Source organism: Microcebus murinus, chromosome 16 (assembly GCF_040939455.1).
Source record: "Microcebus murinus isolate Inina chromosome 16, M.murinus_Inina_mat1.0, whole genome shotgun sequence".
Taxonomy (NCBI): Eukaryota; Metazoa; Chordata; class Mammalia; order Primates; family Cheirogaleidae; genus Microcebus; species Microcebus murinus.
The window spans coordinates 62,217,617-62,230,095 of record NC_134119.1 but is presented as its reverse complement, the minus strand read 5'-3'; the positions used below and the strand labels follow the sequence as shown (position 1 = coordinate 62,230,095).

General features: G+C 56.9%; 1 protein-coding gene across 1 annotated transcript in view; it reads right to left on the bottom strand.

Annotated features, from left to right (window-relative positions):
• AXL (AXL receptor tyrosine kinase) overlaps window positions 1–6,352 on the bottom strand; it is a 28,459-nt gene extending 22,107 nt beyond the window's left edge. Inside the window, exons 1-4 of the mRNA XM_012760732.3 lie at window positions 6,115–6,352; window positions 5,051–5,291; window positions 4,668–4,768; window positions 3,841–4,017 (exon numbers count right to left, since the gene is read on the bottom strand). Coding sequence (XP_012616186.2) covers window positions 3,841–4,017; window positions 4,668–4,768; window positions 5,051–5,291; window positions 6,115–6,202 — 607 coding nt within the window. The 5' untranslated portion in view covers window positions 6,203–6,352. The remainder of the gene's footprint in view (window positions 1–3,840; window positions 4,018–4,667; window positions 4,769–5,050; window positions 5,292–6,114) is intronic.
• Between the last annotated feature and the right edge of the window lie 6,127 nt (window positions 6,353–12,479).

The window sequence follows — 12,479 nt, the reverse complement described above, 5'->3', positions numbered from 1 at the left end:
CCAGCATCAGCCAACAGAAGAGACACGGACACACAAACACACGGACACACACAGCCATGCAACATGGGGCAGTCCCCCTTATCCATGGGCTTGCTACCCTCATTCCACCACGGTCTGAAAATATGCAATGGAAAATTCTGGAAATAAACAATTCATAAGTTTTAAATCGCTCCCCGTTGCGAGTAGTGTGATGAGATCTCACGCTGTCCTGCTCAGTCGAGGGGGACATGAATCATCCCCTTGTCCAGCATCTCCATGCCTATCTGCTACTGGCCCATTAGTCACTTAGTTGCCCTCTGGGTTATCAGATGGATTTGTTATCAAGGGGCTTGTATTCAAGGAACCCGTAGTTTACTTAGTAATGGCCCCAAACCGCAAGCCTAGTAATGCCGGCCATTCAGATAGCTAAAGGGAAGCCGTAAAGTGCTTTCTTTAAGCGAAAAGGGGAAAGTTCTCAGCTTATTAAGGGAAGAGGAAAAATCTCATCCTGTGGTCGCTAAGATCTACAGTAAGAACAAATCTGCTGTCTACGAAATTGCGAAGAGAAAAAAACCTGTGCGTATTTTATGTAGAATTCGGCACTGTCTGCAGTTCCAGGCATCCACTGGGGGTGTTGGAACTTACCTCCCAGGGATAAGGGGGACTGCTGTACACACACACACACACAGTGACAGGACGTAGGAAGGACCAAGTCTGAAGTCTGCCGGTGCAACTGCACTTAAGTGTGTTGTTTACGCGGCGCTCGTGCACGTGTGCCTGCGTTAAGGCGCGGATGTGTGCATGTTGTGTGTGTGTCGCCTGTGTCCCCCCCCCCCCACCACCACGATCGGGATGGCAGGCGCGCCATCCGCAGACACAAAGTTTCCTTCTCTCCGCCAGCCAGCGGAGGGAGTGGAAGCGCAGGCCGGAAGGGGGTGGGCAGGGAGCTCCTCAGCTGCGCCTGGCGTGGGGGCCGTTCCCAGCCAAGGTCAGGTGCCCGCGCGCTCCCGCAGCCCCCGCGGCCCGGCCCGGGGGAGGGACAGGACGGGGAGGGACGGGACAGCCCCTGGCGGCTGGCCTGGCCGGAGAGGGGGCGGGGAGCCTGAGTCCGTCCAGCCACCTGGCACGTGGGGCCCCGCCAGGGTCACCGCGCGGGAGCTGGCGCCACCAGCGAGCAGCCCCGGGCGGGCGGCGGGAGCGGGATGCTGGAGCCGGGTCCTGTTCCGACCGCAGCATTCCTGCCCCGGCGTGAGTCACCGGGCGCCTGCCCACCCCAGCACTTCCGGCTGGCCTGGGGGTGCGGAGCGGGGATCCCCCTTCCCAGGCCCTAGCGGCTGCACCTTGAGGGAGGGGGACGGGAGAGATGGCCTGGGACCCCTTCCCTCCAGCCGGCTTTTGCTACAAGACAGGAGCAGGCTTTTGCTACAAGACAGGAGCAGGCCGACTCCAGATGTGCTTTCCAGATGTACTGCCCCACCCCCACCCCCTCCGCTCCCCCCTTGCTTTTCCGAGGGAATGGGAGGGATGGAAGGAGGAGGGTATGGCCTGAGTCAGAAAGACAGACACACACAAACGGACAAAATTCCTTCACACACACCCCCCACACACAATGAATCACGCTTAGACACACAAAGACCGTTATTGGTACACATGCACAGATAATGCAGCACTTGCTGTCACAAGGGCTGGTGCCGTCACAAGCACAGTGACACAAATGCACAGTGACTTACACGTATAAACACAGGGGCTGACACTGATGCACAGACATAGAGACACACACATATGCACATAAGCCATGTTGAGACCACCACGTAAACACACAATCACACGTGTACACGTTGATTACAAACACGCAGCAACGCAATATACGTCCATCTAGGCTGCTTCTGACACACACATGAACCCAAGCCTCCCTGTGTACTGAGATGCACACACCAAGCAAAACGTACACTGAGGCTGTGGGTTAGAGACACCCAAGGGGACAGGGACACACCAAGACACAGGGAAGGTTCACGTCGCGTTGCTCACTCACAAACACATCGACACAAGCAGACACAGCCAGGCCTCACCTGCGCCAAAACACAGCTGGGTGTGCGCAGGTGGCTTCACGTTCCCGGGGAAGCGGACTCACACAAAAGCGCAGCTGCATGGACACTCAGGCCTGCGGCAGACACGCACGGATGGAGACGCCGCCGTGCACACGCGGCTGGCACAGACGCACACACGCACGCCGGCTGCTCAGCACCCCAGGTCCATCGCAGGGGCCCGATGCACACTCGGGGAGACCAGACGGAGGCAGAAGGTGTGGTACCGCCCTGCGGTCAGGGCCACACAGACACGCACGTGCACACACACGGACATCGGGGCCCACGGTGACAGAGTCACGCGTGCCAACATGCTGACCCTGTGACGTGTGCACACAGACAGCCAGTAAGAGAGACACCGGGGTCAGCCACTGCGCACACCCCGGTTCTCTAAGGAAGCAGAAGCCCACGCCAGGACACACCAGGACACGTCACCCTTACACGCGCAGCTGTGAGCTGACGCTGACACTTCCAGACAGAGAAGTGTGCAAAGTGGCCGTAAAACACACTGCCTGCCCCCATGGACATGCACCACTCTCACACCAACACGGAGAGGGACAGCCGCCCAGGCTGCCTCTGGCGCACTCGGTCTCACACACGCACTGAGACGCCCACAGAAGCCAGCGGTCGCCGGGCCAGGCCTTCGTGCCAAGAGGCTGATGCTGGCGGATCTATGACACGCAGATCCTGCGGGACACGGACACGTGTACCCAGACACCCCGCCCACACCGAGACCCACAGAGACCCTCTCTCTCTCTCATACACACACACACACACACACACATACACATTTTTCCCCCTCCCCCTCCCCCTGCTCCTCCTGGGTCCTGCCTGGCTGACTCAGGCCCCGTCCCAGGCCCTAGTCCCTACAAGGCCACTTGAGCCATGGGCCTGAGTCACCCCTCTGGGGGCCAGCATGCACATCACCACTTCCTTGCAACTCAGGGTCCCCGGAATGCTGGGAATGTGGGCACCTCCCTCCAGCCAGGAGAGCCCCCAGCCAGGAGGCCCCTCCCTGTCCCTGTCCCTGTCCCCACAGCAGGAGGCAGCAGGTGGGGGGGGTGCGGGTCCAGCCTCCTGCCCTGACTGAGCCTTCTCTGTCTCTCCTCCCTCAATAAGGGGGAACCCCCTGAGTCCAGGGTCTTCCCAGCTCTGCCTTTGGCCACTGTGTGACCTCACGCCAGGTCCTGGCCCGTCTGTGCGGTGGGGAAAGGAATGGTCCCGGGAAGGAGAGGGTTTCTGTCCCTCAGACTTCCCTGTGCTGTCTCTCTCCGTCCTGGGTCACCTCTGTGGCCCATCCCTTCTGATGTCTCTCGTTCTCTCTCTCGATAACTGTCTCTCTCTCCTACTCTCTCCCCCTCTCTTCTTTGGGATCTGTCCCCTCAAGGGGGCCAGGCCGGACATCGTCCCTTTGACCAAGGCCAGCAGGGCCCTTCACAGCGGAGGGGGGCAGCTTATGCAGGGAGGTGGGGGAGAGGGGGCGTGGCTGATTCCGGTGCCCTGCTTGGGTCAAGGGCTGACAAAGGGGCACCAGGCCCACACACACTGGGGCCGTGGCACAGCTCAGAGGAAATCCGGGACAAAGCATGCTATTCAGAGAGAGGCTGGGGTGAACGGAGGGAGAGTGAGGCAGAGACAGAGACTCAGAGACAACACAGAGACAGTCAGAGAAGGACAGGACGGGACAGGGCAGCGAGGGCTCCCTTACTTCCCACTTCCACCCTGCCCAGCCCTCTGTGACCCTCTACCCTGAGCTGCCCCACATTCCCAGGCTCACCTGGAACTTGCAGGCTGTGCTGGGGGCCACGACCCGGTGCTGGGGCCAGGGGGACATCGTCCTGGAGCCAGAGCAGGTCCACGGGTTCCGGGGGGCCCTGGGCTCGGCAGCTCAGGTTGAAGGGGGTGTTGGCCGCCACAGTCCTGTCCTCAGGCTCCTCCAGGAAGTAAGGCAGGCCTGCAGGGGGGCAGTGGTAGAAGCTGGGGGTCCCCTGGGCCCCCAGGGTGTCTGACCCACCCCTAGGATGCTGGAGGCTTTGGATACCAGACCCGCAGCACGGGGTCTTTGCTCCCCCAGGACGCCTGAGCTTCCTTCAGCTGTCTGCTCTGCAGGCCTCTGTCCCCAAAACACGTGATCCCAGTGCCCGATTCCCCTCATGCCAGACCCCCAAGACATCTGCGCCCTTATGTCTCTTTTCTAGACTGTCCAACTCCTCATCTCATTTTACTGGAAAATGAGGCCCCTGGCGGCTGGGGGAGAGGGGACAATCTCATACACCTTATCCCTTATCTGAGCCCCAGAATGTCCTACCCCAACCGGCTGATGGCTGAGGCCTAGGGTATCCTAGGACATCTGACAACCCTTAAGATCTCTTTTCCCCCAGGACATATAATCACCCAGGGCTCACCTCCCCATAACTTAAGGACTCCCAGCTTCCTGCTCCCCCAAGATCGCTGACATTTCTAGACTATAGGTCCTCGCCCCCCCACCCCCACCCCCACCCCCACCCCCCGTCACCCTGAATCCTCCAGCACGAGATTCCTGACCTCCCACAAAGAGCTCCCCGTGTCCTCTGACTCCTCGGGACCTCTGACCCCAGAGCTCACCCTCCAGCCCTACATAGCCAGGCTGGGACACGAAGGTCTGTCCTCCCAGGACCACCAGACACTGGTACCGTCCCGTATCCGAAAGCTGCAGGGACGAGATTCTGACAAGGGGAAAGAGAGGGACAGAGAGATTCGGGGTCAGAGCTGGGCACTGGGAGGGGATGGTCAGAACTGAAAGAGGGAGTCTGGACTAGAAACTCCTAAGAACGATGGAGTTCTTATAAGAACTATTATTAACTCATTTTACAGAAGAGGAAAGCGAAACTCAGAGGCTGCATCACATGTTCAAGGCCACTCGGCGAGCAAGTGGTCAAGCTGGGCTTCCAACCCAGGTGGGGCTCCTGCGATGGAGGGGGGCAGGACGTGGGGCTGGGGCTGGACACCTGAGTTGGCTGATCACTTTCCAGTCTTCCTCCCCATCTTCGCCCAGGGGCACCTGGGTCTGGGTGATGTCCGCCAGCTCTAGGACCTCACCATCTCGAAGCCAGGTCACCTCGGGGGGCTCCTCCTGAACCTGGAGCTCACACCGAAGGGTGCCCACGAGTCCTCGGGCCCCTGTGATGTTCCCTGGGCTCCGCTCGAAAGGGTCGGCTTCAGCCCAGGGGTCGGCTTCAGCCCGTGCACCTGCGGAGGAGACGGGGAGGAGTTAGCTTGGGAACTCCCTGTTCCACCCTGTCCCTGCCTGCCCACCGGCTGCCAGGACCCCGCCAGGCCCTTAGGCCCACATAGTTGTAGTGTGACCTCAGGGGGGGTGGAGGGCGGAGACTTCCCAGGGGACTGGGATCCAGCATCCATCCCGCTGGGAAGGAGGCCCAGGATCTGGCAGCCTCCCATGCCCCGGGCTGCGACAGGGCCAGCCCCTGCCCGTTCTGGCCGCCCTTGGGGTCCCTGGAGACTTAACAGGGACCTTGGAGGGGAAAGGAAGGGGCTGAGGAGGGAGAAGGGAGGGGGAAGACAGAGAGAGAGGGAGAGAGGGGGGACGGAGAAGTGGACCCACAGGGATGGCAGAGCTGGAGGCAGAGGCAGAGACAGAGACGAAGACAGAGACCCTCCTAAGAGGGGGAGCAGACTGCGGTGGGGCAGGACAAGTTGGGGGTTTTGACAGGGACAAGGGTTTTTCTCCAAGGCTCATCCCGGTGCCTGACGAAGTGCTCCTTGGGGAGATTCCTCCCTCTCCCCGTGGCCGCCCCTTCCCCAGCCCCTCTCCGTGTCCATCTTCCGTCTCTGGCCCTCCCGGTTTCTGTTTCTGGCCCTTCTGTTCCTCTCCCCGTCTCCCTCTGTCCCTCCGCCTGCCTCGGTGCATCTCGCAGTCTCTGTGGCTCCCGGTCTCCCTCTCGCCAAGTCCCGTTCTGTTGTCCCAGGGAAACTCCCTCAGCCGCCCAGGCCCCCAACACCTGCCACCCACCCGACCTCCTCCCCTTCCTGCCCCACGAGCCCCATCGCTCACCCCTGGGGGCCACGCAGCCCCAGCAGCACAGCGCCCAGCACCAGGCCAGCCAGGTCCTGCCCATCCCGGGGCAGCACCACGCCATCATGCCAAACTTTCCTCAGAAGTTGCTGGGCACCCCGCGGGGAAGGGGGCAGGGCCGGGCTGTCCCCGGCCCTCCCCCCAGCTCCGGGCTCCCCAGATTTGGCACTGCCTGCCTGGCACAGCGGGGGCCCCTGGGCCGGCTCTGCTCCGCGGCAGCGGCAGCCGCCTTCCCCAAGCTCCCCGGCCTCCTCCTGTCCCTCCCAGACTTTGGGCAACCCTTTCCCCGCCCCTGGCTCCCCCCCTGACTCCGCCCACCAGGCCGAAACCCAGGGGCCACTTGGACCGTGAGGGGTTAACCCCGAGAGGACAAGACCAGCCCTGTCTTAAAGGGGCCCAGGAGGGAGGCTGAGGACACCAGGAAGGGGGACCCTGTTGGCTGCGCCCCCAATCCTGGGCCGGCGAGGCGGGAGGCTGTGCGTCTCTCTATCTGGACTCGGGCGGGCGCTGTCCCTCTGGGCTGTCTGTGTCTCGTAAATATTCCTCCAGAACTCCACTCCCACTCAGCCGCGACGCCCCTCTCCCTGCCTCCACCCCTAGCCCAGCCCCAGCCAGGCCTCCTCGGCCCTTCACTCCCCCTCACTCAGGGCTCCTTGGAGAAGGACACACACACACACACACACACACACACACACACGTTGGAGACTAAGACCCTCCACATTCCAACGACTTGTCCTACGGCATGGGCCTCACCCCAGAAAATAGCCTATGACGAAAATACCACCCAGTCCTCCAGCTATAGTTCCGAGAAGAATGCATTCCATGATGTGCTTGCTCCAGGGCATGCTACCTGCAATTGTTCCCGACCCCCTGCCAGGTTGGGGTTGAGGGCATGCTACCTGCAATTGTTCCCGACCCCCTGCCAGGTTGGGGTTGAGTGATCAATCACAAACAGCTTCCGGTGCCATTGGGATGCTGATTGGGGCTGATTGGCCCACACACAAGCCTCCTCATCCCCCCACTCTATTTTTCTGTTTCTACTTCCTTGTTTTCTGTATATAAAACCTAAAAATCCAAGTAAAGTAGACCTTGACAACCATTTGCTTGGTCTCGTTCCTTTCTCTCGCCCATCTCTTTCAGGCACGGTCCCCCTCGCCCCCCGCGAGTAACAAAAGGTCCCGCAGGTCAGGTCGGGACAAGTGGTGCCCAATGTGGGGCTCGAGGTACGGACCTTTGTCGGATGATGATGCCGCAGCAAGCTCCTCGGCCGAGAAACCCCTAGAGAGACCTCCGTTCTGCTGCTCACAGAATCGACGGTCTGGTGAGTAGATTTTTTACATTGTCATCCCATTGAGATGGGCCATTCATTGTCTAAAGAGGCCCTTTTTTTTTTTTTTTTTTTTGAAACAGAGTCTCGCTTTGTTGCCCAGGCTAGAGTGAGTGCCGTGGCGTCAGCCTAGCTCACAGCAACCTCAAACTCCTGGGCTCGAGCGATCCTTCTGCCTCAGCCTCCCTGGTAGCTGGGACTACAGGCATGTGCCACCATGCCCGGCTAATTTTTTATATATATATCAGTTGGCCAATTGATTTCTATTTATAGTAGAGACGGGGTCTCGCTCTTGCTCAGGCTGGTTTTGAACTCCTGACCTTGAGCAATCCGCCCGCCTCGGCCTCCCAAGAGCTAGGATTACAGGCGTGAGCCACAGTAAAGAGGCCCTTTTTATCAAAGATCTTAAGGCCTCACTCAGAGAGTCCTTGGTTTATTATTGGTGGACCTGAGATTCACCCACACAAATGGCAAAAAGTAGGTAGAGATTTAAATGATTTACTTCTGAATCAGGGCCCAGATGCCGTCCCTGTATCTGTTTTTTCGTACTGGGGACTAATCAGAGATATTGTTGAAGGGGCAGATTCAGACCCCAATAAAAAGCAGCTGCTCTCAGTAGCAGAATTCTGCCTCCGACCTGTGTCGCAGTCCGCTTCGAGAACGTCTTTAAAGATGGCCGAAGGGCCAGCTTCTAATAATTTCAAGAGACCAACATGTCCTTCCCCTTGCCCCTCAGTTTGTATTAATATGCCCCCTCAGGACCCCTCGGCTGAGCTCCAGACATCTAGGGACGAGCCCCCGATTAGTAGGCCAGACACCAAGACCCTCTATCCTCCCTTACCCGAGGGTACAGCCCCTCATGCATTTAATTACCCGGTGTTCAAGAAACAACCCCTCCGAGAGTCCCTCGACCCCGCAGAAGAGGCAACCCTCAGAGAGAAAGCGGCCCAATATCACGATCCCGAATGGCCGCCTCCTTACGCGCCCCAGATTTACGCACCTTTGTTAATGCCTCCCCTTGCAATGCCCTTGCTTTTGCGTACCAAAAAAGACTTAAGTCAAAGGGTTACACAATTAAGAGATGTTTTACAACTTCAAAAAGAGTGCTAATAATTTTTTTTTTTTTTTTTTTAGAACCTTGGTCACTCTTTGAAAGTGATAATAATTTAAAAAACCCCAATTCTGCCGGGCGCGGTGGCTCACGCCTGTAATCCTAGCTCTCTGGGAGGCCGAGGTGGGCGGATTGCTTGAGGTCAGGAGTTCGAAACCAGCCTGAGCAAGAGCGAGACCCCGTCTCTACTATAAAATAGAAAGAAATTAATTGGCCAACTAATATATATAGAAAAAATTAGCCGAGCATGGTGGCGCATGCCTGTAGTCCCAGCTACTCGGGAGGCTGAGCCAGGAGGATTGCTTGAGCCCAGGAGTTTGAGGTTGCTGTGAGCTAGGCTGACGCCACGGCACTCACTCTATCTAGCCTGGGCAACAAAGCGAAACTCTGTCTCAAAAAAAAAAAAAAAAAACCCCAATTCTGCCTCTTGGACCCTTGAAAAACTTAGCGGACAAGGGAAGTTTGCCACTGAACAGCGCCAAAGGGGACTCCGGCTTTTGTCTCAGACCGCCTCAGCCGCCTTCGGCGCCTGGCGAACACTTCCCTCTACGGGATCTGTTCTCACTCCCCTGACAAAAATCACCCAGGGAGCTCAAGAGGGCTTTAGTGAATTTGTAGGTAGGCTTTTAGAATCTGCTGAGAGGACCCTCGGACAGGAGGATGTGGATAATAAACTCATTAAACAATTGGCCTATGAAAATGCCAACAGCGCTTGCAGGGCCATCCTCAGGGGCAAACTTAAAAACAAAGACCTTAATGACATGATTAGGATGTGTAATGATGCTGACCCCTTCGCCCATAAGGTGTCGCAGGCTGTGCAGCTTGCGGTCGGGGCTGCCATTCAAGGCACTGCGGCACAGAGAGGCTGTTTTAAGTGCGGTCGGCCAGGGCACTTTGCGAGGCAATGCCCCTTAGCCACCTCCTCTGCTGCCCCTAACCTCAGTGGACCACCAGGCAGGCCAACTCGGCCCCCCCTCCCTCTGTCCTCGCTGCAAGAGGGGATACCATTGGGCTAATGAGTGCCGTTCTAAGACCGATGCCCTTGGAAATCCCTTGCCCCCCCTTTCGGGAAACGGCCTGAGGGGCCAGCCCGGCCCCCCGCCCTATTCAATTTCAGTCGGCCTCGGGGAACAGCCGACAAGAGGATCCCCAGCCCCTAGACTCCTCCGAGCAACCACAGGGAGCACAAGAGTGGACTTGTGTGCCTCCTCCGACACAATATTGAGACCTGAGGATGGTGTTCAAATTTTGCCCACTGGCTCCTTTGGAACTCCCCCCCCTCCCCCCCCCCCCCCCCGCTAATATGTTCTTTTTTATTCTGGGCCGAGCCTCCTCCACTCTTGCGGGGCTCATAGTCCACCCCTCCATAGTAGATAGTGACTTTACCGGGGAGATTAACATCTTAGCCAGCCAGCGCGCTTACCAGCCCTGTGTGTGTCTCTAAGGGACAGCGCTTAGCTCAGGCGTTGCCCTTGCCCCTTAATACATCCTTCCCAGCCATCGCCTCTAACCGAGGTGCTTCCTGCCCTGGCTCTTCTGATCTTTATTGGGTCCAAGCTATCACCAAAAAACGACCCACCCTGCGGTTAAAGTTAGATGGTAAACTTTTTGAAGGCCTTCTTGATTCTGGCGCCGATTCCACAGTTATTGCCCAGGACGCCTGGCCCCAATCATGGCCACTGCAGCCTTCCCTTACGCACTTCCAAGGTATAGGGCAGTCTAATAATACTCTCCAGAGCTCAAAAATTTTAACATGGGAAGACCCTGAGGGAAACAAAGGCACCACTCAACCCTTTGTAGTCCCAAACCTGCCTGTTAACTTATGGGGGCGTGATATCCTTGCACAAATGAATGTCATTATGTGCAGCCCCAATGAAGTTGTAGCCAGCCAAATGCTTAAGCAGGGATTCCTCCCAGGGCAGGGCTTAGGCAAGGAGGGTCAGGGACTAAGAGCACCCCTGACCACCCTCCCTAAGTCAGACAGATCAGGACTAGGGTTCAAAGAACATTTTTTGTAAGGGCCATTGATCCCCCTGCACTTCAGGCAGATAAAATCACTTGGAAAAGTGACTCATCTGTCTGGATCGATCAGTGGCCCCTCCCATCTAACAAGCTAGCTGCAGCTACAGCGTTGGTGCAGGAACAATTAGCTGCCGGACACATAGAGCCCTCTACTTCACCATAGAACACCCCCATTTTTGTCATTCAAAAAAGGACTGGCAAGTGGCGGCTGTTAATCAAACAATGGTTCCCATGGGGGCACTCCAGCATGGTTTGCCTTCGCTGGTAGCTATCCCCAGAGGCTACTATAAGATAGTCATTGACCTGAAAGACTGCTTTTTCTCACCTCCCTCCCTCAGCCTAAAGTTATTAAGACTGACAATGGCCCGAGATATATCAGCTCCAATTTCAAAAGTTTTTGTGCTCAGTTAGGCATTAAACATGTCACAGGCATTCCTTACAACCCTCAGGGCCAAGGTATTGTATAGAGAGCTCATCAGACGTTAAAAAATACGCTCTCCAAACTGCAATCGGGAGGAGGAATTTTATATCCCTTGACAGGTAATTCCAAAACCCTGCTTAATCATGCCCTGTTCATTCTAAATTTTCTCACCTTTGACACTGCCGGTAAAACGGCCGCTGACCGCCTTTGGCACCCATCCACCACGGATACTTATGCACAGGCCTTATGGAAAGATCCGCTTACTGGCAAATGGTTGGGGCCTGACCCCGTCCTCATATGGGGAAAAGGACATGCCTGTATCTATGATACCCAGGCAGAAAACGCCAGATGGCTACCTGAGAGAATGATTAAGTTATATAATCCACCCAGGGAACCCCCTGAGAAGAATTCTTAATTCTGTTCTCTTCCAGAAAAATGACTCCCCGAGAGAAGACGCTGACCCTCCTGTGCCTAGTTCTGGCCACGGTCAAGAACACCGCCGCAGCCAACATCCACCAGGTCTACAACTATACATGGCAAATAATTAATGAGGCAGGAGACGTTGCCAATTCCTCCTCACACCTCTCCGCCACCACACCATGGGGTCTACTAGAAGTCGACCTATGCGTGTTGGCCCTTGGAGCCCATGACTATTGGGGCACGCCCTCACATTTTGCACCACAGCTAAAACCCATTAACACAGGAGGACGAGACACCAGTTCTCGGCCAGGCTGCAGCCCTGGGGTTCGAAGGACTTATCTAACCATGGCCCCTATATATGTTTGCCCTGGGGCTCATCGAGACCGCTCTCTTGCTGAAGCGTGTGGCTATGCCCCTGACTTCTTTTGTGCCTCCTGGGGCTGTGAGACTACGGGCGATACCTACTGGAGCCCCTCCTCCTCCTGGGACTATATAAGAGTTAAAAGAAAATCCCCTTCCCCATACCACCTCAACAGCGGTCCGGTCCCCTTTAAGAAGGAGTGTAGCAACCAGTGGTGCAACCCCCTGTTGATTTCCTTCACCGAAGCTGGAAAAAAGGTCCCTTGGGACCAGTCCAGGGGATTCTAATGGGGGCTCAGACTTTACATATCAGGAAGAGATATTGGTCTCACATTTAAAATCAAGTTAATTAAAAGCCTCCCCAGAGGTCCTACAGTCGCATTAGGCCCTAATAACAACCTACACCTACCACGGCCTCGGGATCCCTCCAGGGGCCTACCCTCCTCCCCAACTGTGTCCCCTTCTCTATTCAGCACCTCCCTATACCGACCTACCCTACCCGAGGGGCCCCCTTCCTCGGCAGAACTAAATTTTAGTCAACGCCTCTGTCAGGACCATCCGAGAGGCCAATAATTCAGAATATCAAGAGTGTTGGGTATGCTACTCCCCCCGGCCTCCCTTCTATGAGGGCGTCACTACATTTGGTGAGCCATTATTTACTAATGACACCAGCAGACTCAGAT